Below are 26,277 nucleotides of genomic sequence, written 5' to 3'. Positions count from 1 at the left end.
ACTTACTTCTGAAATGTTTATGAATGAAAAAACGAATATGATATGATTATTATGTATGATATTGTTTATCATGGTTTTGATAAAATCATGAGATAATGATTTTCAGGTTTCCAATGGGAAAAATGGCTTAAATAAATCGGTTTGACTATTTAATGATTTTATTTGAATTTAAGTTAAATGTTTAAATTATTATGACATTTTTAAGTTTTATATAAGCGAATATATTGTTTAAATGTTATTAAGTTGTTTTAATATTTTATATCACTTAGTTTGTTCATTATGCATCACAAAGTTTATACTTAGCGTGTGATTATTTTCACGCGTAGGTAAAGAAGAGCAAGTTTAGTAAGGAAGTTGAGTAGGCATCAATTAACAAAGAAAAGTTACATATATCCGTAATGACATCCTACTTTTTTTAAAAAAAACTCTAGATGACATGTATACGAATAAGAAATATTTATAGTAGGATTATCATGGAAGCAAATACAAATCTCATCCTTACGTTTTAGATAAAAATTATATTTTATTAGAATTAAGAAATATTTTGAAATTGGACAGTTTTTAAACAGTATCTTTTAGTACATCATTACTAAAACTTATGACTAAAATCAAGTTTGGTTTATATGAAACTTTATTATATTTTGTTTTTATGCGATTAAGTGATTTTAATAAGAAAGCTATATACATAAATGTTAAAAAAATAAAATTTTACGGATTTTTAAATATTATATGACATAAAAGTCAGTTTGACACCTTTAACTCATACGTATATGAGTTAAAGGTGTTACACAAAAGGGTTACTTACTGTTTAATTTGGAGACTCACACTTTCTTTGTTATTAGGGATATAAACTTTCATGAGGATGTCTTTCCTTTCCATTTTCCTATCAAAAAGCAGTCTTGTTTCTTTCCTCAACACTCCATTGTTTAAGATTCTGATTTTTTGGTCATTTCTGTTATTCGAACATCTTCTGAGTCATCTTCTGATTCTGTCCCTCCTATTGTTTATGCACCATATAGTCCTTCCTAGTCACTTACTGTTCATGAATCACCTATTGTTTCTGTTCCTGAGTCACCTACTGTTTCTATTCATGAGTCCCCTGTTGTTTCACCTAATTTACCCTAGTCATCTATTGTTTCTATTGTTCTTGAAGTCAATCCTTCTACTTTGACTACTGTTTCTTGTTCGAATGTCTTTTCGAGATAAAAAGCCACCTACTTGGTTACACGACTATATGTCTTACCTATCTTTTTCACTTTCAGGTACTTACCCTATTTCTGATAATATTACTTATGCTCATTTACCTCTTCACACTCAACTTTTTCTTACCAACACTCCTCATTTAACTGAGCCTCAATCTTACCAAGAAGCCCTTAAAAATCCTTTATGGGTTACTGCTATGAAAGAGGAGATTTTAGCTTTGGAGTCAAATAACACATGGTCATTGGTTTCCTTATCACCTGGGAAACAACCTTTGGTTGTAAACGGGTGTATAAGTCAATCACAAGGCTGATAGGAGTGTTAAATTTAAAGCTCACTTGGTGGCTAAAGGTTACACCCAAATAGAATGTGTTGATTATGTGGAGACCTTCTCACCTGTTATTAAGCTCGTTACGGTTCGGACCATTCTTGCCTTTGCATCCATTTACAATTGGCCTCTTATTTAACGCATTTCTTCAATGTGACTTTCTTGAGGAAGTATATATGACTTTGCCAGCTGGTTTTGGCAGCCAAGGGGAGGGTAAGGTATGTTGGCTGCACAGATCCTTGTATGGGCTCAAGCGGATTTAAGGTAGTGGAATTTGAAGTTGACCGAGGCTCTCGCGGTTGCTGGTTACAAGTAGAGTAAACACGATTACTCACTTTTCACTAAGGTTCGTGGGAAAAAAGGTCATCATGCTCATATACGTCTATGACTAGTTAATCACGGGGAGTGACGCTGAATTGATCCGAGAACTTAAGGGAATTTTAAATGAGAATTTCAAGATAAAAGACCTCGGCGAGTTATGAATTTTTTTTTTTTGGTTTTGAAGTTTTAAGATCAGACAAAAGAATTGTTCTGAATCAGAGAAAGTATGCTCTAGAATTGATAGGGGATACTGGGTTAGGGGGAGCTAAGCCTGCTTTAACTCCCTTAGAGCAGAATAAAAGGTTTACTTCTTTGGAGTTTGATGAAAGTTAGAAGTTGCTGGAGTTGAAAAACTTCAAGATAAAACTGATTTTCATAGGCTTGTTGGAAGATTAATTTATCTCACGCATACAAGGTTTGATGTATCTTTCGCAGTGCAAGTGCTGAGTCAATTTATGCAACATCCCAAAGCTTCACATCTAGAAGCATATTTTAGAATAGTAAGATATGTGAAAAAGAACCCAGGTCATGGAGTCTTCTTGAAGTCATATAGTCAATGCCAACTTAGAGCTTTTTGTGACTGGGACTGGGGTACTTGCCTTATGACAAGACGCTCAGTAAGTGGTTTTTGTATTAAATTGGGTGATGCTTTGATTTCATGGAAGTCAAGGAAACAGAATACAATTGCTAGGTCTTCTATCGAGACATAGTACAAGAGCATGGCTACCACTGCTGCGGAAGTTGTTTGGTTGTGAGGGCTTCTAATGGAACTGGGGGTAAAAGGACAACAACCAAGATGATGTGTGACAATAAAGCGACACTGCAGATAGAAGCAAATCCTGTCTATCATGAGAGAACGAAGCACGTCGAAATAGATTGTCACTTTGTGCGAGAAAAAAAATTCAAGGACTAATACAGACTGAACATGTGAGATCTGCGGAGCAACAGGCAGACATTACGACCAAAGCACCGTGTTCAGCGGCGTAGTTATTTAATTTTCAAGTTGCGGTTAATTGATGTCTTCAACCGCCAACTTGAGGGGGAGTGTTGAGAAGGTTAGTTTATTGTTGTAAAGCAGTTTGTTAGTTACAGATTAGTTAGAGTCAGTTTTCTTTCTTGCCACAGCATAAGTAGAGTTGTATTGTATTTTCTGAATTGTGAATAAAGTCGTATGAAATTTTTAAAGTGTATTTTTTAACACTGACGCTCGCTTAACCATCGACCTCAACTCTCATTTCAAATCAAAAGAAAAGAAAACCTACAGCCGTTGTGACCCATTGTTCAACAAGATTCAAATCTAGAAATTTAAATATGCAAACACTACAATAAATTACCACACATCAATATATTCACAAACACATAGTTCGAAAGAGGTTTCGAAAATCTATTGATAAATATGTTTTTTTTAAATCGTAATGTGTTGTATTAGTGAATAACTTAAAATAGAAAACAAACCACTAGTTTAAATATTCGTTTCAACCATTACCCTAGCTTTTAGGGTATTAGATTGATCCATACATGGATTTATAAACTAATGAGCAAAATATGCCAAGGGTCCAACGAATGCAGCATTAATGTATGTAGCAGGCTCAGAATGGGCATAATCAGAGCGATCATCTGGGAATCCATCGTTCTGATTCGGGCCTCCAACCACGGCTCCAACTAAAACGTTAGGATTCGGGTTCGGTGAGTAGAAGAACGGCTGGAAACCAGCATCGCATCCAATGCTCTGAGGGTGCCTTGACAAGGAAGGCAGTGAAGAACCTCTGTGGTGAATTCTCTTTGGGAAATTGGGTCCAAAGCCGACCATGTAGGACATTTTAATTGGATTCTCCCCCAGTATGTAATCCACTTGTCTCCTTGCAAGTCCAATAAGTTTATTTGGAGTGACAAAGAGACTGCCACAGTTAAAGGTCTGTTTTCTGGCTTTCATGTACTTGCCATATGTGGTGAGTAAAAATGTTATGGATGTAACATATTCAAGGTTGCTCTCAGGTAGCTTGTACATTAGTCCTCCTGCATTTCAATTTATAATCACTTCAAAACAAACGAAAGCTAGCATGTACTGATAGAATATAAAATCCTCAAAATTACCTTGTGTGTATTGTGTGGTTGAATAAGGAGAATTGGGTAAAATTCTACACATAAAACTCTCGGCTTGTTGCTTGAATTGCTCAAAGTTTTTATCATTGTCCAGCAATGCACGCTGCAAATAATTGATTGAAAATAAACAAATTGAACTTGAGACACATATATAAAGGGAAAATTGGTTGGAAGGCTATAAAGTTAGTTACCCTGGATAAAAGAACATAAGCACCAGCATATTTGTTGTCCCAGCTGAAGATGTCAGGTTGATCATTAGCTCCCAATGTTTTCAAGAAATTATAGTAATAAGCATCATTGGTTGCCCTCAACAACCATGAGGCACCCCAGAGCAACTCATCCTTATACCCAGAGTATGAGCAGTAAAAAGGGCAGACAGCTGACCCAAGTGAGTCACTGTATGCACCACGATACTGAATGGCAAACGCCATTACTTTTCTTGCTGTTTGAAGCAACAATTTCGAGTATTTGGAATCCACTTTCCGGAAAACCATGGAGGCAGCTGCCAATGCAGCAGCTGTCTCGCCAGCAACATCCGAGCCGGGGTTGCTTGCGGAGACAGAGTACGCAGTTCGGACAGTATTCATGTCCTCAGGACGCTGCCAGCACTTGTGATCCACATTGGGGTCACCAACACCTACGTAGAGCTTCCCAGGCTTGGCTCTGGCACATTTCAGAAGATAATCGGTCGCCCAGCGGATTGCAGCCCTTGCATCCTGTAACTGGGGACCCATTCTCTTTCCATATTCAAGGGTGCTCCATGATAGCATTGTGGTGGTGAACGCCATTGGGAAGTTAAACTTCACATTGTCTCCAGCATCGTGGTAGCCTCCGGTTAAATCTACCTGAACTCGACATAAAATGCAAATTAGTTCATCATATCTATTTGCAGAATATATGTGCATGGTGACCAAAAATAAAACTGAGAATAAGCAACATACAAGGTCAAGGGAACCATCAGAAAGGCCAGAATTTGACCTCCAAGAGACCTGCTGGTTGGCAGGCAGCCTCCCTGACCTCTGTCCCTGGAAAAAGAGAAGCGATTTGAGCAGTGCATCTTTATAATTTGGATTTCCCTCCGCACCAACACTACTTCCTAACAGAATAAGTGCCAGTGAAAACATGGACAAGAAGAGTCTGCTCCCCATTGCTTTTGCATTTGGTACTTTTTATTTGTCCAGGGTTTAGTTGGAAAATTGCATGACCATTTATAGGAGATTTGTGCTCAAATCTAAACGGCGCAAAATCAGGCTTTTATACAAAGAATCAATAATCTTTATTGTTGATTAACATCTCTTCCATTTTAAGAAAAACAGATGTTTATTTAAAATAAAGTTGAAAGCTGAAACATCTTGTTGTGTACATGTCAACACACTGATATCGAAGATATAATGGCTTCTGGGTGATTAATTGCTTTGTTTTATCATCAGTTGACTAATTGGAATCTTTCCCATTAACACTCTTTCTTCCGGTTTTTTCAGACTATTACTTACTTTGACCCTACTCTTCCCATCTCTATCTTCTTCTTTTCCTTCAGCTCCATGTGTTCAAGGAGATTACAAACACAGTTTTCATAGATTAAACATCATGTGAAAAAATCAAATAAAGAAAACAAAATATAAAGAGGTTAAAAGAAAATTTAACCCTCAATGTTTATAATTTTAACAAACTGATCCCTCAGTTTTTTTTATTTTTAAAAATGCTGTTTTTTACGTACTTTGTTGAGAAAACATTGAAGTTCGGTATAAACGGATTCCAAATCAACGCATTAAGACAAGATTGGAAAATGTAGGGCCAATGCGCAGATTAATGGATTAGAAAAAGTGGGGCCTTGGTTTGTTTTCATGCAAAGGCTCATCCTCGGTAAATGGGAAAGCGAAACAAAAGTAGAAAGAATGATGATTTTGTGGTGCTAATTGGCGGAAACTGGGCTTCGTGTTTCGCTAATGAAAAAAGGGGAGGCATGAGCGTGATTGGACGCCGCGTTCTTTGGGCGTCTCAACCAAGGATCGCGCAAGGAATTCGGCGCGCCAAACTTCATCAATAATTCATGAAAATGGTTAATAACGGTTACACTTGATGATTATAATTTTATACATAATGGTTACTGACGGCAAAAGGTGAGATTGAATCAGATTTTTTTTAATCTCAACTTGACTCGAATATATATATTTATATATATTTCATTTGAATTTGATATGATTTAAAGAATATATATTCTCCACCAAACCCGATCCGATCTAAATTTTTAGAATATAAATCTGACTCAACCCAATCCGATATAAAGTAAGGACTGAATTAGCACGAACTCAGTAGCCTCTGTGGTGAATGAATTGTTGTTATTCATAAGGACTCGGGTTCAAGCACCATAGATGCTAGGGGTGTGACTGTTCAATGTTGAAAGATTGAGAGCTATCTTCGAACAGATTGCCTTGTACTTACCCCCGATTATTAAAAAGTTAAGGACTTAATTAAAAAAATAGAAAATAGCTGACCCTTATTCCCATATGTAATGGGGTAAGGAATTAAAAAAATAGAAAGAATAGTATTATAGCAATTATCCATAAATTTATTTGAAGAAATTAAATTATTATCCTCAGATCGAGTTAGATCAAGTCAGAGTTTTTTCACCCTCCACATCAACCAGATCCAACCCATCCTCATTCATTTATAAAATTTGACTCTTCCAGACTAGAATATATTTTTTTTAAAGAAATCTAAGTTTATTAGATCAGATCATATAAAAATACTCAATTTCAAATTAAATTATCATCCTAGCTACATTAGCCATGACTTCATATTTTTTGAAATATAAATCAAAGATATATTATAAATTTTTAAATATAATAAAAATTGTAAGATTTTTTTGGGGTTCAATCTGGCTTTGATTTCATTCCATTCCTTTGATTCCTTATCTTTTTCTACCGTACTTTACGACCAATCTTCCACGTCTTTAATTAATTCATTCCTCCTCTTCTTTGGAATTAAATAACCTTTATAAAGAGCAACAAGGGGATAATCATTCATAGATATGGACAAGTAACATTTGATTCGATTTTGAAAATTTAACTTTTTAATTTGATTTGAATTAATTTTAAGTTGTAATTTTATAAATTCGATTTGATTCAAGAAAATTTCAAATCCAATTCGAGTTATGAAATGTAACTCGAATAACTCAAAATTTTTAGTAATTAATAGATTGATGTTTAAATTCAAGTTTATCGACTCTGTATGATATATGCATATCACATATGAAAAAATATAAAGAAATATATATGTATTGTACATGATTATAAAAAATATTTAAATTGTAATCAAATAGTACCATAATTTTATAAATATTTGCAATTAAATTTAAACAAAAACTCGAACAATTTGACTCGAATTGAATTTTATAAACTAGACTCAATTCCAAGAAAAAAGTTGAATAAAATTTGAGTTGTACAATTAGACTCAAATTTGAGTTGTACAATAAGACTCGTCAACTTAAATAACTCGAAATTTTATGACTCAACTCAATTCGATCAAGCGTTCACCCCTATTCACAAGAACATGCTTTTCCTTTTTTTCTTATTATTTGTTTAATCTTATGGTTAAATAGTAAAAAAATCCGCATAACTACACTAATCTAAAATTAAACTTTAAAAATCTATTGAGTGACTTCAGTGTGATAAAGGATAATGTTGTTCTTTATAGAGATTTTGTATTCGAGCAATTATGTTTGCAGAGTATGTATACATTATCAATATACTAAATAAACACCTAAACAAATATTACTTTATAATCTCTTCAAACTGTTTAAAAAAACTTTAACTTTTTATATTTAATAAATAATTAAATGTTTGTAATTTACTCAAAACTTAAATTACATGTTTTTTAATAGAAATTAATACACATTTTTTTTATCAAATAAGACGTAAATCATAAAGATTAAATTATAAAAATGAAACACTGGAATATGGAATATAGTTCTAGACACTTGACTGAGTACATTGCATATAGTGCATATGGTGCATATGGATATGCTTAGTTTCCCCCCCCCCCCTCAAACTGCTTAGATGCAAGGCAAATCATCTTTGGCGACGGTTATATTATTATATATTGTCATGTTAGCTTGCTTGAATTTGGAATGTTCATTAGCTTGGTCTACGCAGAGTCACATTTACGTGATAAGTTTAAATCAAACTACAAGTGACATTTGATTCTCAAATAGTGACTTGGATTCTCAAGTAGAGGCATATACACATTAACTTAGACCGATCATACTTTAGACTAAAACCAAATTGAATGATGTTGAATCTATTTATAGATCAATTCTCTTGTGACATTCAATTTATGTTTAATTTTAATCATATGTAAGTAATCTCTTCGTATATATAACTTGTATGCTTTGATGTACTATAGGCTAAAATTAATGATACGAATATAGAAAAATAGTAAGTCCATATATTACTTTGCATGGTGTATCATTACTTACATATATAAAAAAACATAATGATCGTTGAGAGTTAATAATATTTTCTTAAATGTATTATATAGTGTATAATAATAGATATCAACAATAATAAAGAGAAAGAAACACCAAACTTTACATGAGAATCTTAAATAAAAAAAAACTATGGATAAATGAGGGGAATTTTGCTATGTCGGAAAAGAGATTATAACAGGATTATCACTATGCATGATTTGAGGGTTAATTATTTCATATCTAACCTCTAATATTTAGTATATATTTATAGGAATAAGTATTTGAATACAATATAACTTGCATAAAATTGAATCTACTTAATCTTGTGATGATATCGTCACAAGCCATCATCACGGTTCTCCACCCTACTTACTTTATCTATTGGAACATTCGACATGAAATCAGATAGTCAAAGAGTCAATCTGATACCACTTGTCACAAGACTAAAGTTACTTCTAAATAAATTGGGCAACTTTAGGCACAAAGATGAGTTGTATGCCTAAGTTAGACTTCAACTTGACTTAATAATGTCTTAAATACACTTTGTCAGCTTAAAAAGATATAACTAATTGAATGAACGATAATAGAATAAGATAAAGCTTAATATTAGAAGATGACAAGAGAGATTTTTTAGTCGAATGTTCGTATTTATCTTATTTTCTCATTAAATCGATCATGCTAATTGAGGTGGGGAGTCTCTATTTATACAAACATAAACTCTATTGACTAGGATGAAAAATATAAATTCACGAGAAAAGATTCTAATACAACTCGAAATCTACTTTTTATTCTTAAATCTTAATCTCACTTTCTGTTTACTTGATGAGTCGGGTCTTCCGAATATGGGTGTTTTGAATAGCAGCAAGCATAATTCGATTTTGGAGGACTTTTTGGTTTTGAAACGTTGCTCGAAACTCCTCGGAGGCCTATGTTTGCAAGGTTGTCAGACCTTAAATCGCGACCCTAACAGATGCACATTGAGCTTTTTGACCGGATTAAACAGAATTCACAAGATGAATGATCATCAACTTATTCAGCTTAAAGAGAGAGTGTTTGGTTGAAAGCATTTTTACGGTTTACAGTTGTTTGTGTTTGGTTCGGTGGTTATGCATTAAACAGTCGAGTTCAAGAATAGTGAAAAAGAAAACGAACAATCAAAAGCTAGATTTCTGGGTTTTCTTTTTCCAAAATTTCTTTTCCCATAACGCATGGTATTAATAAACTTTTAAAATTTTGTGTTAGCTTTCCAACATGTATTGGATTGCATCGTTCGAAGTTCTGTACGGATCAATTTATAGAAGAATGTCTAGAATCTGAGAAAGCAATACAGGTCAAATCGCAGTGGGACTAGTGAATTCTGTGGCGGCTGGTGATATAGTAGTTGAGTCCAGTGGCACAGCAGTGCCATGGAAGTAGTATGCAACCATGTGCAGAGATTATTTTAGCAGCATCCTGAACAAGGATGGGTAAAGATCAATATAGTTGGTTCTCGATTAGCAGGTAAAGGTTGTGCTCTCGTGGGTAAAGATGGAATGATAGAGGCCCCATTGGTTTCATTGGAAATGTGAAGGTTACCGGACAACCAGGAAATTTAAGTCATTGATGCTGATCTGTTGGATATAATATTATTCATAATGCTATAGCTGTGAATAAAGTTATGAAATCCACCCTATTGAATATTAGATAAAATGAAAAAAAAAAACTCTAAATATAAATCAATACATGAGAATAAAAACAGATTATTTAATTTGATTTTGCTTAACATGTGGGAAGAAAAATTGTAACAACCTTTGGGCTCAACCACACAAGTTAGCCAGCACATATGCCTTGTGCAGTGCCATAATTGATGTGTTTGTTATATAAAAAAAAAGGCATCATCAACCAACGCTTCTAACCGCAGCACAACTTTGATATAAAAAATTAACTAATGACCTTCATTATTCCACAAATAATAGAAACCTACCAACAACTCAACTTTATAAAACATTATTTTCTTAACTGCCCGTCTTTGAAAACTAAATTCATTCACAACTCATTTAACATAAAAAAAATATTAATTTAAAATTGAGAAAATATCACATTTGATATATATACTTTAAAAAGATATCTAATCTAGAATATGCACTTCTAAAATGGTTAATATTATACTTTTCTATTGATGAACAATATAATACTTATATTTTGTTAGAATATCTAATATCATCTTCAAATTATCATTTTGTTTATTATTATCGTATTTGTATAGTATTATTATATTTTTTTTAACCTGTGATGATATACATATATCCTATAAATACAATTACTCAAATTTGAATGGATCGAATCTGAATTTTTAAGGGTGAATACTCAAATCGACCGTGATATGTTTTTGTATCTTAATGATACGTTTTATAATTCATGAAGCCAAATTGGAATATTTACAGAGTAGATATTGGTTGACAAGTGACAACGCAGCATGAAGCTCAATAATTAATGACTTGGTGTGTATCGATTGGTTGGTGATTCTATAGGGACAACAAAGTCTAAACTATAAGTTATTGTCTCCGCGCCATCAACGTAACATCCCCCTTCTCCTCGAACAGAAACAAATTGATTGAACCCACCCGGCGTAGGAAATTGAAGTTGAAGCAAGAACAATGAGGTCCAACGCTAAACCCCAGTCTCCATCTCCCTTCAACACCAAGCTCATTCTCATCTGTTCTTTCTTCCTTCTTTTCCTCCTCTTGGTTTTCGGCACCACTTCTTCCACGTTTTCCACACAACAACGGCGACCGCCGTCGGCTTCCATTGCAGAATCCCAGGTTTCCAACTCAACACCCTGCCCGTCCCTTCCTTCATGCACCAAAGCGCCGCCGTCTCTGGCCACCGCACTCATCCACTATGCCACCACCAACACCACCCCACAGCAAACCTTCAAGGAGATCTCGGTGTCGGCCAGAGTGATAGAAACCAAGTCACCCTGCAACTTCTTGGTCTTCGGCTTAGGCCACGACAGTTTGATGTGGGCAGCGCTTAATCACGGCGGGCGCACCGTTTTCCTCGAAGAAGACAAGGCGTGGATCGATCAGATGAAGCAGAAGTTCCCCGGTTTAGAGTCGTACCATGTCGAATACTCCACGAAAGTTCACCAATCCGATGCTCTGCTGGAGACGGGGACGAAAGAGGAATCGTGCAGGGTGGTGAGTGATCCTAGATCCTCCAAGTGCGAGCTTGCTCACAAAGGGTTTCCGAGTGAAATTTACGATGTGGAGTGGGATCTGATCATGGTGGATGCGCCCACGGGGTTCCACGATGAAGCTGCCGGGAGGATGAATGCTATCTACACGGCAGGGTTGATGGCTAGGAACAGGGAAGAAGGGGAGACTGATGTTTTTGTGCATGATGTGAACAGAGCTGTGGAAGATAAGTTCTCAAAGGCTTTTCTTTGTGAAGGATATCTGAGGGAGCAACAAGGATTACTAAGGCATTTCACCATTCCCAGTCACAGGGCTGGCTCTGCTAGACTGCCCTTTTGTCCTTGATTTGTTACTTCCATTCCTGGTTTTGTTCAATGAATCTGCTTCTTACGCATCATCTTAACTACTCTTGTTGATTACAGTCAAGAACCGAATCAAGTTCTATATGACTAGCTCAACCTATTCTTCAATTATTCTGCGTCTCTCATCTCGATTTGTCTGTAGAATGTGACAAATCGGTACAAATTTATTCTCTCGTTTTCTTATCCCAAATCAGGGGTGGCAGGGGCTTTGGCCCTCTAGTTTGATAAAATTACTACTTCAGTCTTCAGTCCCTATATTTATAAAAGTTTAGTAAATAAATGGTAAGATTCCAATTTGGACCTCCTTAGTTTGGAAAAAAAATTATATTCGGGGATGAACATAAATAAAATTTTAAGGTGGGAACAATTAATAAAATAAATAAATAATCGAAAGACATTCAATTTTTAGAATAAACATGTGTTTTGCGTTTTTTTTAATTTACAAATTTAGTATAGCAATTTTTTAACCCTTCTAAGGTTTCTCTATGCTTCTAGCATTCTTATCTCGGCCGCTTGGTAGTATATACTAAGTTTTCTTAGTTTTGGTGTTTTCTGTGTTTTGGGTGTTCATGTTTCGCGTTTCTTCTTTTGTTTAAAGTGGAGTGTGGTCTGATTAGGGGAGACTAATGGTTGTTTTAGAGAATGATTTTAAGGGATTGAATCTAGATGGGGAGGAAGTGGAAGCGATTGCAATAGTTGGAGATGCGGGGTTGGGGGGAACAAATTTTGAAAATTATTTTGTGGGGTGTTTTATGACTACATGAATGAAAAAATTTTAGGCAATACGAACTATTATGGCGAGTGTTTGGCACCTATTGGAATATGAAGTCTAGAATATACGATTGTATTTTAGAATGTGCAACGTGTGCATGTGCTTCTAGTGTGAGCTGTTATAGTTGTTATGAATATTAGATTCTGTTATGGGAATCTGTTATGGAGTTAGTTTTTGAGTTTGTTAGTGAGATAGAGTAAGCTTGAAGGTAATGGCTCTATATAAGCCGATTGTAATACATATTGTAATCATCTATCTCTAATGAAAATTACAGAGCATTTGTCATTGAGTTTTTAAGCTTTTCAACGTGGTATCTTTCGCTAACGATCTTGGGAGCTCTTTCTGTTCTTTTGCTGCTTAGGAGGTAGTTATGATGAATGGTGATGGTTCTCCCTCGCCGGTGGAGGTTGCGTTGAGAAGCTCTAAAGGCTTCTCCAACAAGAAAGTTAGTGTTGTACTCGATGAAACTAATTTTCTTTTATGGAAGCAACAAATATTGTTAACAGTTCGTAGCCACCGGTTGGAGCGGTTACTGTTGGGATCGTTGCATGTATCACCGATGACGGTTCTTGATGAATCCGGTGAGGTGATAATGAATGAACTGTATAAGGATTTCGTAGATAAGAATAGTGATCTTGCATCCTGGCTACTCTCAATGATCAGTCCGCCTCTTCTTCCACAATTTGTAGGTGCTGAAACAACGTCTGATGTGTGGACCAAGGTGCTGCAGTTTTTTGCTAACAGGTCTACTACTATTGTGATCAATCTGCACTATAAGTTACAATCCCTAAAGAAAGGTGAGAATTCAATGCGAATGTATCTTACAAAAGTAAAGGAGGTTTGTGATGCTTTGGCATCTTGTGGGAGTGTTGTCTCTCAAGCTGTGCACGTTGCTAGCATTCTTAAAGGTTTACCTCGTGATTATCAACCATTTGTAGTTGTTCTAACGGCTATGCGTGAATCCGTAACTCCTGATTCGTTGTACACCATACTGATGGATGCTGAAACACAGTTGGCAGGCTTTGATGACTTCATTAAACCTTTTCCTATAAGCGCTCATATGGCTCAAGGGAAAGTCTCAGGAGAATTTGAAGATCAGTCTGATTCAAGGTCATCTTCTCGACAATCATATTCTCGTGGAAGGTTCTCTGGTCGAGGAAGGGTATGACTAAGCTGCAGTGTCAACTGTGTGGAAAAAATGGGCATTTAGTCGATAGATGTTGGCATCGATTTGATGAAAATTTTCCTGGTATCACTGCTAACAACAACTCTTATTCTAAGGATGGCTCCAGCACAGTTTATTATGCTACAAGTGATAACAAGAGTGCTGGATGCGAATGCTATTTTGTTAAAAGAACTGGGTCAAAGTCTGCAGTACAGTCTAAACCCTCAGCCTCTCGTGAACAATGGGTGATGGATTCAGGTGCTACACACCATGTTACCTCTGATGGTGTCAACATTAGCCAATTTGTTGATCTTGACAATCTAGGTAAACTTCTTGTTGGTAATGGGGTTGCTTTAGAGGTTGAATCCATTGGCCACTCATCTTTGCATTCATCATCTCGATTGTTATTGCTAATCGATTTGTTGCATGTTCCACAAATAACTAAGAACTTGCTCACGGTGTCAAAGCTTGCTAGGGATAACGCTGGTTTTCTCGAGTTTCATGCTCATGGATGCTTTGTTCATGATGAGAAGTCGGGTGCAGTCTTGCTTCGAGGCAGAGAAGATGGTAGCTTATATGTTTTTGGTGTGCAGCCTATAGTTGATAGTGGTACTAGGGCAGAAGTAAATTACTCACAGTTGTCAAAGAATGTCTATGATCTGTGGCATCAGCGATTGGGTCATCCCTCGCATGATAGCCTAGTAGGTGTTTCAAGAAATGAATGTAAAGCTTCCTTCAAGAAATAATAACTCATCTTGTGTTGCATGCCATATGGGAAAAAACCATAAGTTACCATTTACTGATTCTACCTCTGTGTATGATACTCCGTTTCAGCTAGTTTTTACAGATTTATGGGGACCCTTGCATATTGTATCGAATGGCTATAAATATTATGTCACATTTGTGGATGCTTGCACAAGACATTCCTGGCTATATCTACTGCATGATAAGGCTCAAGCCATTGGTACTTTTAAAATGTTTAAGCAAATGTTCAAGACTCAATTTGATTTATCGATAAAGGCAGTCCAAAGTGACTGGGGAGGAGAGTACATGAGTTTGTCAAGGTATTTGCTTAGTTGTGGCATCTCTCATCGGCTAACATGTCCACATACTTCTGAAAAAAATTGTGTAGTTGAACGCAAACATTGCCATGTGATTGAACTTGCCCTTATGTTACTTGCATAAGCCTCAATGCCTTTTAAATTCTAGGCCTATGCTGCTATCACAGCTGTGCATTTAATCAACCGACTACCTACAAGGGTTTTAGAAGGAATATCTCCCTTTGAGAAGTTGTTTCAAAAGAAACTGGACTATAGGCAGCTAAAGGTGTTTGGATGCTTGTGTTTTCCTCATTTGAGACCCTATCTAAAACACAAATTAGAGTTTTGGTCTAAACTCTGTACTTTTTTAGGGTATAGTCCACATTATAAAGGCTTTCAATGCCTTGATGCTACTGGTCGAATATATATATCACGACATGTAGTTTTTGATGAACTACAATTTCCTTTTGCAAAGTTACATGACAGAGCTATTGATGACTCTAATAATTCTGGATCATCTAGTTCTTTACAGATTGTGGCAGATATCAACAAACTCCATAATTTTGTTGCTGAGGAATCCGATCATAATTTGATGACTAACAACAATCAAGTGATGCCATCTAGTACCAGCTCCAGTTCTAGTCTGGTAGCAGCAAACAATAGCCAGATTAAAGCACAAGAAGATGCGACTGATACTTCAAGCAATGCACATGAAGCTGGTATTTTGAGTTGTAACACCCATAACCCGTATAATTATACCTATACAAATTATAGATGTCACCCGAATTTCTAAAACCATTATGAGATTAAAAAGCGATTTAAAATTTATTTTCTTAAAATGATAAATGATATTATAAATAAAATTTCATATCATATAAATCATGTTTCATTATAACAAATTTAATTCAAAGGATTTTTTTATGAATAGTGAATAGTACCCGTAAACAGTAACAGTGAAAAGTGGCGATGAACAATAAGGGAATCAGTTTCCTGTTGGGGGGATCGGTACCCCAAAATCATTCTGGAAAATTTTGTTTAAAATAATGGTTACTGTTCATGCTACAGTAACTTTAGAAAATACATATAAATTCATAAAAATTAACCTTTCATCACTATAAAAATTTCCAAAATTTATTCAACAAATAAATTGAACATTTTCAAATTACATGCCACTATCTAAAATCAAATTCCATTGTAGGATGTCTTACTGATATTGTAATATACATCTCGATGCTTGATATCACTTTGAACTCTTTATTCCGCTTTTTACCTACGCGTGAAAATCATCACACGCTAAGTATATACTTAGTGAGGCAATTAAAACATTTAACAGTACAATACAATTAATGCATGATTTTCAATGTCAAAAATCAATTTCCATAAAATCATTTTACTAACATATCCAATATTTTACCATGATCAAAATAATATAAAATCTCTTACCATTTATCCCATAATCTCGTAAGCTTATTTTACCAAAATACTTACCATTTAAATTCCATAAGCTCGTAAGCTTATTTTATCAATATACTTGCCATTATTCATAAGCTCGCAAGCTTACTTGTATACTTACCATTTATTAACCATTAAACCATAACTCATAGCCCATAGTATAACTGTATGAGGAACCCGATATAGGAGTCAAATATTGCACCGAAGTGCTGAGGTCGAGCTTTGCTCACCTAATAATGCACCTTAGTGCTTGTACCGTGTCTTGGCTAGACACTTTGAGGCCTGCACTATGTGTCTTCTCTAGACACTCTATTACTACCTAATATTGCAGCTGCTAGACTCTATGGCATGCCATTAATACCACTGATCTTCAATAACATACTTGGGCATATAGTCAATTTTATTTGATCCATCCATGGCAAAATATATTATCATAATTTAACAATGGGGCAGTTCATACCCAAAAACATACATGGTAAAATATCACATTTTCCATAATCAATGCATTATAATTTCATACGGTGACATCTCAATGTCATGTCAATTTATAAAAATGACCTAATATCATGCTGATATAAACAAGGTCGACTTATCGCAAGTCTTCCTGATGATGTATAAAATATCCATGTATAATTTCATACATGTATTGCAATCAACTTGACACTTTATAATTTTCCAAAGTTGTGCCTCACTATGTTCCACAATAAACCCTTTATACTTGACTTGCTTCAATCACAAATCAATCATAATCTGTATAAATCACAAATTCATAATGATACATATGTTAGTATTGTACTAACATAAAAATATCCAAAATTAACTCCATAATATATTTGGAACTCATTTTCTACCAAATACTCAATACTTAACAACTCCTTTTAACATTGGAATCAACTTTTCCAATTTACACAACAACCCATCAATTTTCCAGAATTCAGACAACTTGCACTACCTTTAAAGAATCAATATTTTGTATTGATATACACACTGGAATTAAATTCCGTTTCTTCCGTTGAAAAATAGACTCGAATACAAATCTTTCCATATAAATAAATCCTTCTAATTGATGATCTGTACAATTTATGTTGAATTTTCAAAGTTGACCAACAGAATCTGTTTTGCAGAATCTGTTGTCCAATTTTTCTGACATTTCCTTGGTTAAAAATCCATATCTTTTTGTATACACCTTGAAATTGATCCCCGTTTGTTTTAAACAAAACTAGATCAATATATGAACATAAATATATAAAAATAACCTCGAAATTATTTTTATATAATTTCTGGTGAATTTTTGAACCTACTGTCATATTCAAAATCCAAACTGTTTTCTTTAATTTCATTCTTAGGTTCTTCATCAATTCTTACAACAAATTCTTTCAAATCACTTAACTCTTAAAACCCATAAAACACAATAAATAAACCATTTAACATCTCTACAATCAAAACACAAATTTCTCCAACTTATGATTTGGCCGAATTTTGAAGAATTAATTCTAGGAAGATTGAATATGTTATAACCATCAATCAAACTTGAAAATAAATCTACAACCTCTAAAACATCAAGATTCATCATCAATTTCATGATCCCTTATATGAACACAAACCCTTAAATTTAGGATATTTGAAATCCAGCAAAATTAGAAAGCAATATTGGTACCAAATGATAGCATTTTTCGCTTAGATCACTTTCATATCTCACAACATAACTCCAATTCCAAAGGAATTAGCTCAAAATTGAAAATGAAATATTTCTTACCTTCAAGCTTTCTCACGTTCTTGTTCTGGAGAAGATGAACACGTTGGCATGATATATTTGATTGATATCATGCTTATATCCTTTAATTAATCATTTAATGAATTTAAATTTAATGAATATTAAATTCATTAAATTGGTTAAATACCAATTTAACCTTAATGAAACTTTATAATTACCAAAGAACCTATATACTTATTCTTATCTCCATCCAAATCAGAGAAATATCAGCCTTATCATCTTATAATAGTCAAAGATGAACAAATTAGTCTTCCACTTTACCGTTTTTCCCTTGCAATTTTCAAAAATTATAATTCAGTCACTTTAATCAAACAATTCAAGTTAAACATGAAATTAAACCATTAAATATTATTTTCCAACATTTTAAAAATGTGAAAATAATATTTTTATTTCTTATTTTCGTGACCCATTTGTAATTTTTCCAAAATTACATTTTGTCCCTAAACTTTCCAAAGTTTATACTTTGATCACCAAACTTTACCAGATTTATAATTTGGTCATTAAATAAATCCATTTATGGAATAACATTCTTTTTGAGAAAATTACCACTTAATTTCTTAAACTTTTCCAAATTTTCTACTTTGACCATTAAACTTTCAAATTTTCCATTTTGGTCATTATCTAAATTTTTGGGGGTATTACATGAGTGTTGTGCATGATGATGATGCACATGAGGCAACTAGTCTACCACAGTTAGTTGATAATAGTATTCCAAATGCATGTGGTGAATCTAGCACAACGATGAATACACACTCCATGATGACTAGGAGTAAATGTGGTGTGTTTAAGCCAAAACTATATGCCAGTTCGTTTGTTGAGGAAGTACCATCTGATGTCTATACTGCACTTAAATCACCACGTTGGAAAGAATATGTTCAAGTTGAATTCAATGCACTTCAATCAAATAACACATGGACCCTTGTCCGATTACCTGAAGATCGTGCTATAGTTGGTTGTAAGTGGTTGTTTCGAATAAAAAAGAACCCTGATGGGTCTGTTCAAAGATATAAGGCCAGGTTAGTTGCAAAGGGCTATTCTCAAGTTCCAGGTTATGATTTCAAGGATACTTACAGTCCAGTAGTAAAATTTGCAACTTTAAATGTTGTGATTTATGTTGTTGTGGCAAGAGAATGGTCTATTAGACATGTTGATGTCAATAACGCTTTCTTAAATGATGAGTTGGCTGAGGATGTTTTTATGGAACAACCACCTGTTGATGGAAGTGCTCTTGTGTGTAAACTTAATAAGGCATTGTATGGTCTTAGACAAGCACCTAGAAAATGTCATGATAAACACAAAGCAAGTCTGATTCAGTTGGGATTTACTGAATCCAGAGCTGATGTCTCGTTGTTTGTCAAGAAAGATGCAAGTTGTCACATATACATTCTTGTATATGTCGATGATATTATAATTACCGGTGATTCTTCCCTTAGTATTGATAGTGTTGTTCAAAATTTGAGTCAGAATTTTTCTTTGAAAGATTTAGGAAGCTTGAACTATTTCTTGGGAATTGAAGTCAAGCGTACAAAGAAGGCTTTGATTTTGTCTCAACGCAAATATATCCTTGAACTTTTGGAAAGAACAAACTTGTTGAATGCAGCTCCTACAGTTACACTGATGATTGGAGCTTCAAAAATGACTCAGGAAGCAGGTGATTTATTAAATGATGCTCGAGAGTATAGAAGCATTATTGGTGCTCTGCTGTATGTATGTCATACAAGACCGGATATAACATTCAGTGTTAATAAAGCAGCACAATTCATGCATGCTCCACGAGAGTTACACCTAGCTGCAGTTAAAAGAATACTCAGATATTTGGCTGGAACACTAAACTATGGTCTAACGTTTTTCTACAATGGTATATCACAGGAAGTGGTGGCATTCGCTGATGTTGACTGGGGTGGCAGCCTTGATGATAGTAGCTCAGTCTCTGGTCATGCATTCTTTCTTGGTCCATGTCCTGTGATTTGGTGCTCTAGGAAACAGAAAATGTTTTCAAGGTCTATAATGGAGACTGAGTATCGAAGTGTAGCTGATGCAGCTGAAGAAGTAACTTGGATAAGTTCATTGCTTTGTGAGCTTGGTGTTAAATGTCGAAACATGCTTGTTGTGATGTGTGACAACACTAGCACTGTTGCCTTAAGCACTAATCCAGTTTATCATGCACAATCCAAATATGTTGATATGGATGTTCATTTTGTACGTGAAAATGTAGCTGCCAAACAGATTCAAGTTAATTATGTACCTGCAATACATCAATTAGCTGATGGTCTTGCAAAACCGCTAACGAAAGGAGCATTTGAATTGTTTCGAGAAAATATGTGTGTTCTACTGTGTTAAAAGAAGAAAGTGATGAAGCGGGGAGAATATTGGAATATGAAGTCTAGAATATACGATTGTATTCTAGAATGTGCAACGTGTGCATGTGCTTCAAGTGTGAGTTGTTATAACTGTTATGAATATTAGATTATGTTATGGGAATCTGTTATGGAGTTAGTTTTTGAGTCTGTTAGTAAGATAGAGTAAGCTTGAAGGTAATGGCTCTATATAAGCCGATTGTAATACATATTGTAATCATCTATCTCTAATGAAAATTATAGAGCATTTGTCATTGAGTTTTTAAACTTTTCAACAGCACCCAATTGGGAGCGTTGTGATTTTAGAACTAGGGGAGGAGCGGTATGGGATGGAGACCTTCTTGTGATGTAGTGTTACGGTCTTTTTGGGACTCGTATATTGATGTTATTTTTAATACGGATGAGCCCAAAACTGTTAACCCGAGATCCGGGACATTACATGGGAAATATCGATACTCGTTCGGGAGTATCGATACTATTCCTTCATCACAACCTACAATTTCGTGTATGGTATCGATACTTGAGTAAGAGTATCGATACCCATAGGTCAATACTAATACGGAGACAATTAGTATTGGTACCATCGCATATTTTGGGACTAGTAAATAAGGAGATTTTAAATCATAGATGAGGGACCCAATAACACCTTAATTACTCCCAATAAAATATCAAGTGAAAATAATATTACTAATGGACATTTACACCTAAAAACCCTATAACTTAGGAAATCATAAAACTAACCTTGTATGACGCTCATGAAACGAATCGGGCACCCGAGTTACTTTAGTAGCAGGATGAACGATTATATGTTAGAATGTCTGAACACTTAGCTAGTGCACCAGGCACTTCAGTTGCTAACTGGGCGTAGATGCCCCAGACTCGACGGAATAAGTTAGCCGGGTGAATGTTTCCGATGTAGAATTTCGGATCTCACCCTAGGTAGGCTAGAGGGTGTGTATCTCGAAGCATGTAGAATAGTTTGGTGCATTTGGAATTTGTTTTCGTGCGCATGTCCATAAGAGGAGCTTTTGAGGAGTCATCGTGATTTTCGCCTTCCAGACCGGCACTAGCTTTTGAGTATGTCTCGAGTATATTTGTAGTGAGCATGTAATGTATATGAACCCTTTTTATAATTGAGTCATAACTGTATTTTGGGTCTGTTGTAAACTTGATTTGAAATTATTTTGGGGCTCCCGTATTATGTACTTAATTTGCTATTAACATTATAGATGGATTTTCAAATGGATGTTTATGTCGTTTTAAAAGAAAGTTTTTGGGCTAACCACTCATGTGGTTTCGTATGACGCCTTAGTTTGTCAATCTTCATGTCCTACTGGATTAGTCTTAGCCTTTCATTTCTACCGAGATGTGCCAAGATATCAGCAACACTATTGACTTTTTCTTCTGATGTAAGAAATTTTAACTTTCCAAGGCTTTTGGAGAAGTTTACGAATCTGTTGGAGCAAAGCTGCCTCGTGCATGCGAGAACATCGTTGAGAGTGTCTACAACTTCTTTATTGTCCATCTCCTGTTCTTCTCGAATCCCTCTATTCAAGACGATTTCTAAGCCATCAAATAATGCCCAACGTTCAGCATGAAACGCGATGCAACACTCGATGTTGCGATGGAATCCAGCTTGCCATTGACTATTACTATCTCGGGTTAATCCTCCACTCGTTGCTTCCATAGTTCGTGGATCAGCAGCTCCGTTAGTATTGAGTTTGAACTTTCCAGTTTTGACGGTATCAACTTTGCCTCGTGTTTCTGTTGGCTCCGCAGGAGTTCTTGGATATTGAAATATTATAGAAAAATAAGGGTAAACTATTCAAATAGTCACTCGCTATAGAAAAAGTTTTAATTAGATCATTCAACTATAAAAAAAGTTAAAAACAAATCTCTAGACTTGATAAAAGTTCCAAACAAATCATTTTCCATTAGAAATGGCACATAATATACGTGTAACATTAGGGGGAAAACTTAAACCTACACCGTTACACTCCTTTTTAAATACACTAAACAAATTTAAAGATTTATAGTATTTTAAAAAATAAAAATATTATTGTGAAAAAATATTTAATGATTTATAATGAATTCTATAATAATTGTTAAAGTCGTCGCCTTCAAGTGTTGATAACTTTAGTATTGTCGTCTACGCATGTGAGTAGAAAAAAAATACTTGAGGCTAGTCGTTGGCAGTAATTAGTGACTTTGATATGGTTCCAATTTCTTTTTCTTTTTTTCCTGCATCTAGAGGCTAAAATGAAAGAAAATTAAAGTTATAGGGATCAAATGAAATTTTTAGAAATTTTATCTAAAACGAAACACATGATATGTACCATAGCCTCATGTTAATAAAATAATAGATATGGGCGTAAGATTTTATGTTAGGTAGTAAACTTCTAAAAATTTATGAAAAACGAACTTATAAAATTCTGGAAGGACAAAAATATATTTTCAATAAAAAATATATAGAAAATCTAAAATATAAAATAATTTTAAAATTTTAATGGGACGAGCGGTGGATGTTAATACAAAAATAACATAAATTGAATTCAGTATTGATTCAACTGTGAAAGTTGATTCAAATAATTTTAACATATTATTATTACTATAATTAGGGTAAAAAAACATTTTAGGTCAACCAATTATGTTTTTTATTTAAACAATCAATCAATTTTGTGTTTAATAACAAATGAGTCATTTTTTCTCTCTTTAAAAGTCACAAACATATCATTTTATTGTTAAAAAATAATTGCATGTCTAATGTAATAAGATATGATAATTTTTGTCTATAAAGCTTATACATTTTATTAATTTTATCATAATTCAAAATAATTCAATAAATTTAACCATTCATATATTTGTAATTTTTAATTAAATGATATATTCGTAATTTTTAAGTGACGTATTTATTACCAGATACATAATTAAGTGACTTCAATATTTTCTATAGTGTTGGGTAGTTTAAAAAGAATAATTATAATATGTTAAAGAGTATCATGCATTATTATTAATGGAATTGAGCACATATATTGTGTGGGATATGAATGATTTCTTCTTATAAATTATTCATTCGGCTAGCAAATGCAAAACATCTCTGAAACAATTTATGGGTAGAAAACATTATACGGAGGTAATAATATGCATAAAAGAATGCAAATAGCACATGGAAACATTATAAGGAAACTTTTATGATATCATATGTTGGTCTTTCGGTATACATGCAATCTGGAATGATGCATATTTTGTGGTACTTTATATTGCTGAGCTATCTTCAATCGGCTCAAGTGTGTGCATTTCCTAGGCCTAATAATCAGCTAAAAGTTTTCCTTTTTGTGCGAAAATTCAGCTGGCCTCCAACGCTACATTCTTCAAAGTTTCAACGGTGAAACTCTGGATGGCTTGAATGTACAAGAAATCCAAGAATTTGATCGAGGTAAATTACTCCAGACATAATTAGGCGTGTTACACTGATGAGTTTCTTCTATCGCTGTTCCTGAAAAGCAATGGGTTTTATCACAGGTCCGTGCCTTGATCGAGGGCCAATTTCTCTCAATGCGTGCTCATGCAGAAAGATTCGGAATGCCTTCTCCTCCGAAACGAATCATTGCTACGGGTGGAGCATCAGCAAATAAAAGCATTCTCAGCTCAATTGCATAAATTTTTTGCTCTGATATACACTGTTCAAAGACCAGGTGTGTCTTGCTAATTAAATAGGGGGTTGGATTGCAATTTTACCATCCAAAATTAAAATCCACTCGCCTTCCTGAAAATCAATGGAAATAGAGAAGGGGGATGCCGTCTACGTTTCTGCATAGCATTTTTGGCGATCGATTGGGCGATTGCCGGATAATTGTTTGGGGATTGTTGCGCGACGATGAACCGATTGACGGTAAACGGCAACTTTGGATTTATAATATAATATTTTCTGACAAATGTTTTGACGAATTAAGATCTCCAACTGTAACTATTGCTCATGACCATTCTTAACTTAAATAATTTACGAAATTTAATTTTAAATAAATTAAATCGCTTAAATCAATTATTATTTTTAATAAAAAATTATAATTCTTTTAAAAGTAGAATTATATTTTCTTTAATAATTAATTTAAATAAATCCTTATACCTTTTAATATTTGCATAATAAAAACAAATTTGATTGTGGTACGTTTCAATGCATCGTTTTAGTGGTACGTGACAAGCGCTGTAGAATTTTCCATTATATAATATATTCGGCTAAATAAAATAAGTGAATAATAATATTATAACATTTAATTAACTAAAATAAGTGAATATAATAAGATTTGGGTAAACTGCACAAATGATCATTCGACTATAGGATATTACTTTATTAAGTTATTCGATCATTAAAAGTTAAAAAATGATCATTTGACTATAGAGTGTTGCTTTGTTGAGTCCATCGACTATTAAAAGTTACAAAATGGTCACCCGACTATTCGTTATATTCCAAACTCGTCATTTTCCGTTAAAAATTGATAGTATTAAGAGTTGAATGTTAACCTGTTAACTATGATATGATAAAATCTGATCTTAGAACCTCAAAGACTAGCATATCTTATTCATCATGTTAATATCCAGATTAGACAATAATCAATGTTTTATGTAAAAGGACGAGTTTAAAACATAATAAATAAACGAGAGATCATTTTATAACTTTTAATAATTGAGAAACTTAGTAAAATAGTATCCTATAATTGGTAACCATATGTGTATTTTACCTATAAAATTATAGTATATTAGCATTAGTAACCAAACACGATTTTAAACGAATGCTTCCGTAGGTTCTTCGCCAACCTCTACAAATAAGACATTTGATTCATAAAAAAGCCAAAACAAGGCATGCTAAAGTTGACTAAACAATGAAATAAATTAAAATTACAACCTCTGTTTTGAAAATCGGATCGGATCGGTCGGTTCAATCAGTTCAATCGGGAATCGTTGTCTAGTCCGGTTCAATTTAAACCGGTTGAACCGCTACTAGTGAATCGGCCAGAACCGCTTAACCGTTCGAACCGGACCGGCTGAAAACCAGAAAAAATCAGAAAAAACCGAAAATTTTGTTTTTTTTAAAAAAATTAAACCAAACGTCGTTTGTTAAACAAGCCAAGTCGAACTCGAGTATTGCTGAGCTCGACTCGAACTTGAAAACTTTAAAAGTAAGCTCAACTCCACTCAAACTCACAAGTTAAAAATTATCAAGTTCAACTCGAACTCGAAATATAATATTGAAACTTAAACTCAAAAATGCTTGAACTAAAAAAATATTTAGAAGCTCAATTGAAGCCTAAAATTCGAGCTTGATTGAAGTGAAAGAATAGTTCACTCAATGCTCACCAAAAGGCTCTATGATTTTGAATGTCAAATTACTTCTATTATTTATAGAAGTTAGTTGTGATGCTCTTCTATGTTTCTTAGCAATGTGAGATTGTTTTGTTCTCATATTTTTACTCTTTAGACTTTTGAGATGCTCTTCTATGTTTCTTAGCCATGTGAGATTGTTTTTAAAAAAAAATTAAACCAAACAATTTCATTTTGTTATGATTTTTTTAGCCCCAAATTTATTTTTTAATTATAGTTATATAATTATATTTATTATTTAATATGTTTTACCTTAAATATTGTGTTGTAGTTAATTTGAATCATTTTGTTTCACTTTATTTTATGGTTTTTAATTTACATATGTTATGACTTGCTTTGAATATGACTTGTGATATAAAAAATTATTTTTTATTAAATAT

General features: G+C 34.0%; 3 protein-coding genes across 3 annotated transcripts; 1 reads left to right on the top strand and 2 right to left on the bottom strand.

Annotated features, from left to right (window-relative positions):
• Nucleotides 1-3,274: 3,274 nt before the first annotated feature.
• LOC120118752 (endoglucanase 9-like) lies at nucleotides 3,275-5,119 on the bottom strand. The gene is made up of 4 exons (XM_039138743.1): nucleotides 4,894-5,119; nucleotides 4,144-4,797; nucleotides 3,944-4,055; nucleotides 3,275-3,865 (listed from the first exon to the last, which is right to left on the bottom strand). The coding sequence occupies exons 1-4, from the start codon at nucleotides 5,098-5,100 to the stop codon at nucleotides 3,381-3,383; spliced, it is 1,458 nt and encodes a 485-aa protein (XP_038994674.1). The 5' UTR covers nucleotides 5,101-5,119; the 3' UTR covers nucleotides 3,275-3,380.
• Nucleotides 5,120-10,975: 5,856 nt separating this feature from the next.
• LOC120118279 (glucuronoxylan 4-O-methyltransferase 3-like) lies at nucleotides 10,976-11,999 on the top strand. The gene has a single exon (XM_039138362.1). It carries the CDS (start codon nucleotides 11,057-11,059, stop codon nucleotides 11,939-11,941), a length of 885 nt encoding a protein of 294 aa, XP_038994293.1. The 5' UTR covers nucleotides 10,976-11,056; the 3' UTR covers nucleotides 11,942-11,999.
• A 9,849-nt stretch (nucleotides 12,000-21,848) lies between these two features.
• On the bottom strand, nucleotides 21,849-22,205 carry LOC120118860. Its single transcript, XM_039138804.1, has one exon. The coding sequence runs from the start codon at nucleotides 22,203-22,205 to the stop codon at nucleotides 21,849-21,851; it is 357 nt and encodes a 118-aa protein (XP_038994735.1).
• Between the last annotated feature and the right edge of the window lie 4,072 nt (nucleotides 22,206-26,277).

This window comes from Hibiscus syriacus, unplaced genomic scaffold (genome assembly GCF_006381635.1).
Source record: "Hibiscus syriacus cultivar Baekdansim isolate YM2019G1 unplaced genomic scaffold, ASM638163v2 tig00110328_pilon, whole genome shotgun sequence".
NCBI classification, from domain to species: domain Eukaryota; kingdom Viridiplantae; phylum Streptophyta; class Magnoliopsida; order Malvales; family Malvaceae; genus Hibiscus; species Hibiscus syriacus.
Note: the sequence above shows the minus strand (reverse complement) of the source record. Positions and strands in the feature narration are given on the sequence as shown.

What these genes read in the sequence shown, in the direction of transcription:
- LOC120118752 (XM_039138743.1), bottom strand. Translation starts at nt 5,100, where the DNA reads ATGGGGAGCAGACTCTTCTTGTCCATGTTTTCACTGGCACTTATTCTG. An exon ending in CTTATGTTCTTTTATCCAGG is followed by an intron (nt 4,056 to 4,143) that starts GTAACTAACTTT and finishes AATTATTTGCAG; the next exon opens with CGTGCATTGCTGGACAATGA. An exon ending in AACCACACAATACACACAAG is followed by an intron (nt 3,866 to 3,943) that starts GTAATTTTGAGG and finishes ATTGAAATGCAG; the next exon opens with GAGGACTAATGTACAAGCTA.
- LOC120118860 (XM_039138804.1), bottom strand. Translation starts at nt 22,205, where the DNA reads ATGGAAGCAACGAGTGGAGGATTAACCCGAGATAGTAATAGTCAATGG.
- LOC120118279 (XM_039138362.1), top strand. Translation starts at nt 11,057, where the DNA reads ATGAGGTCCAACGCTAAACCCCAGTCTCCATCTCCCTTCAACACCAAG.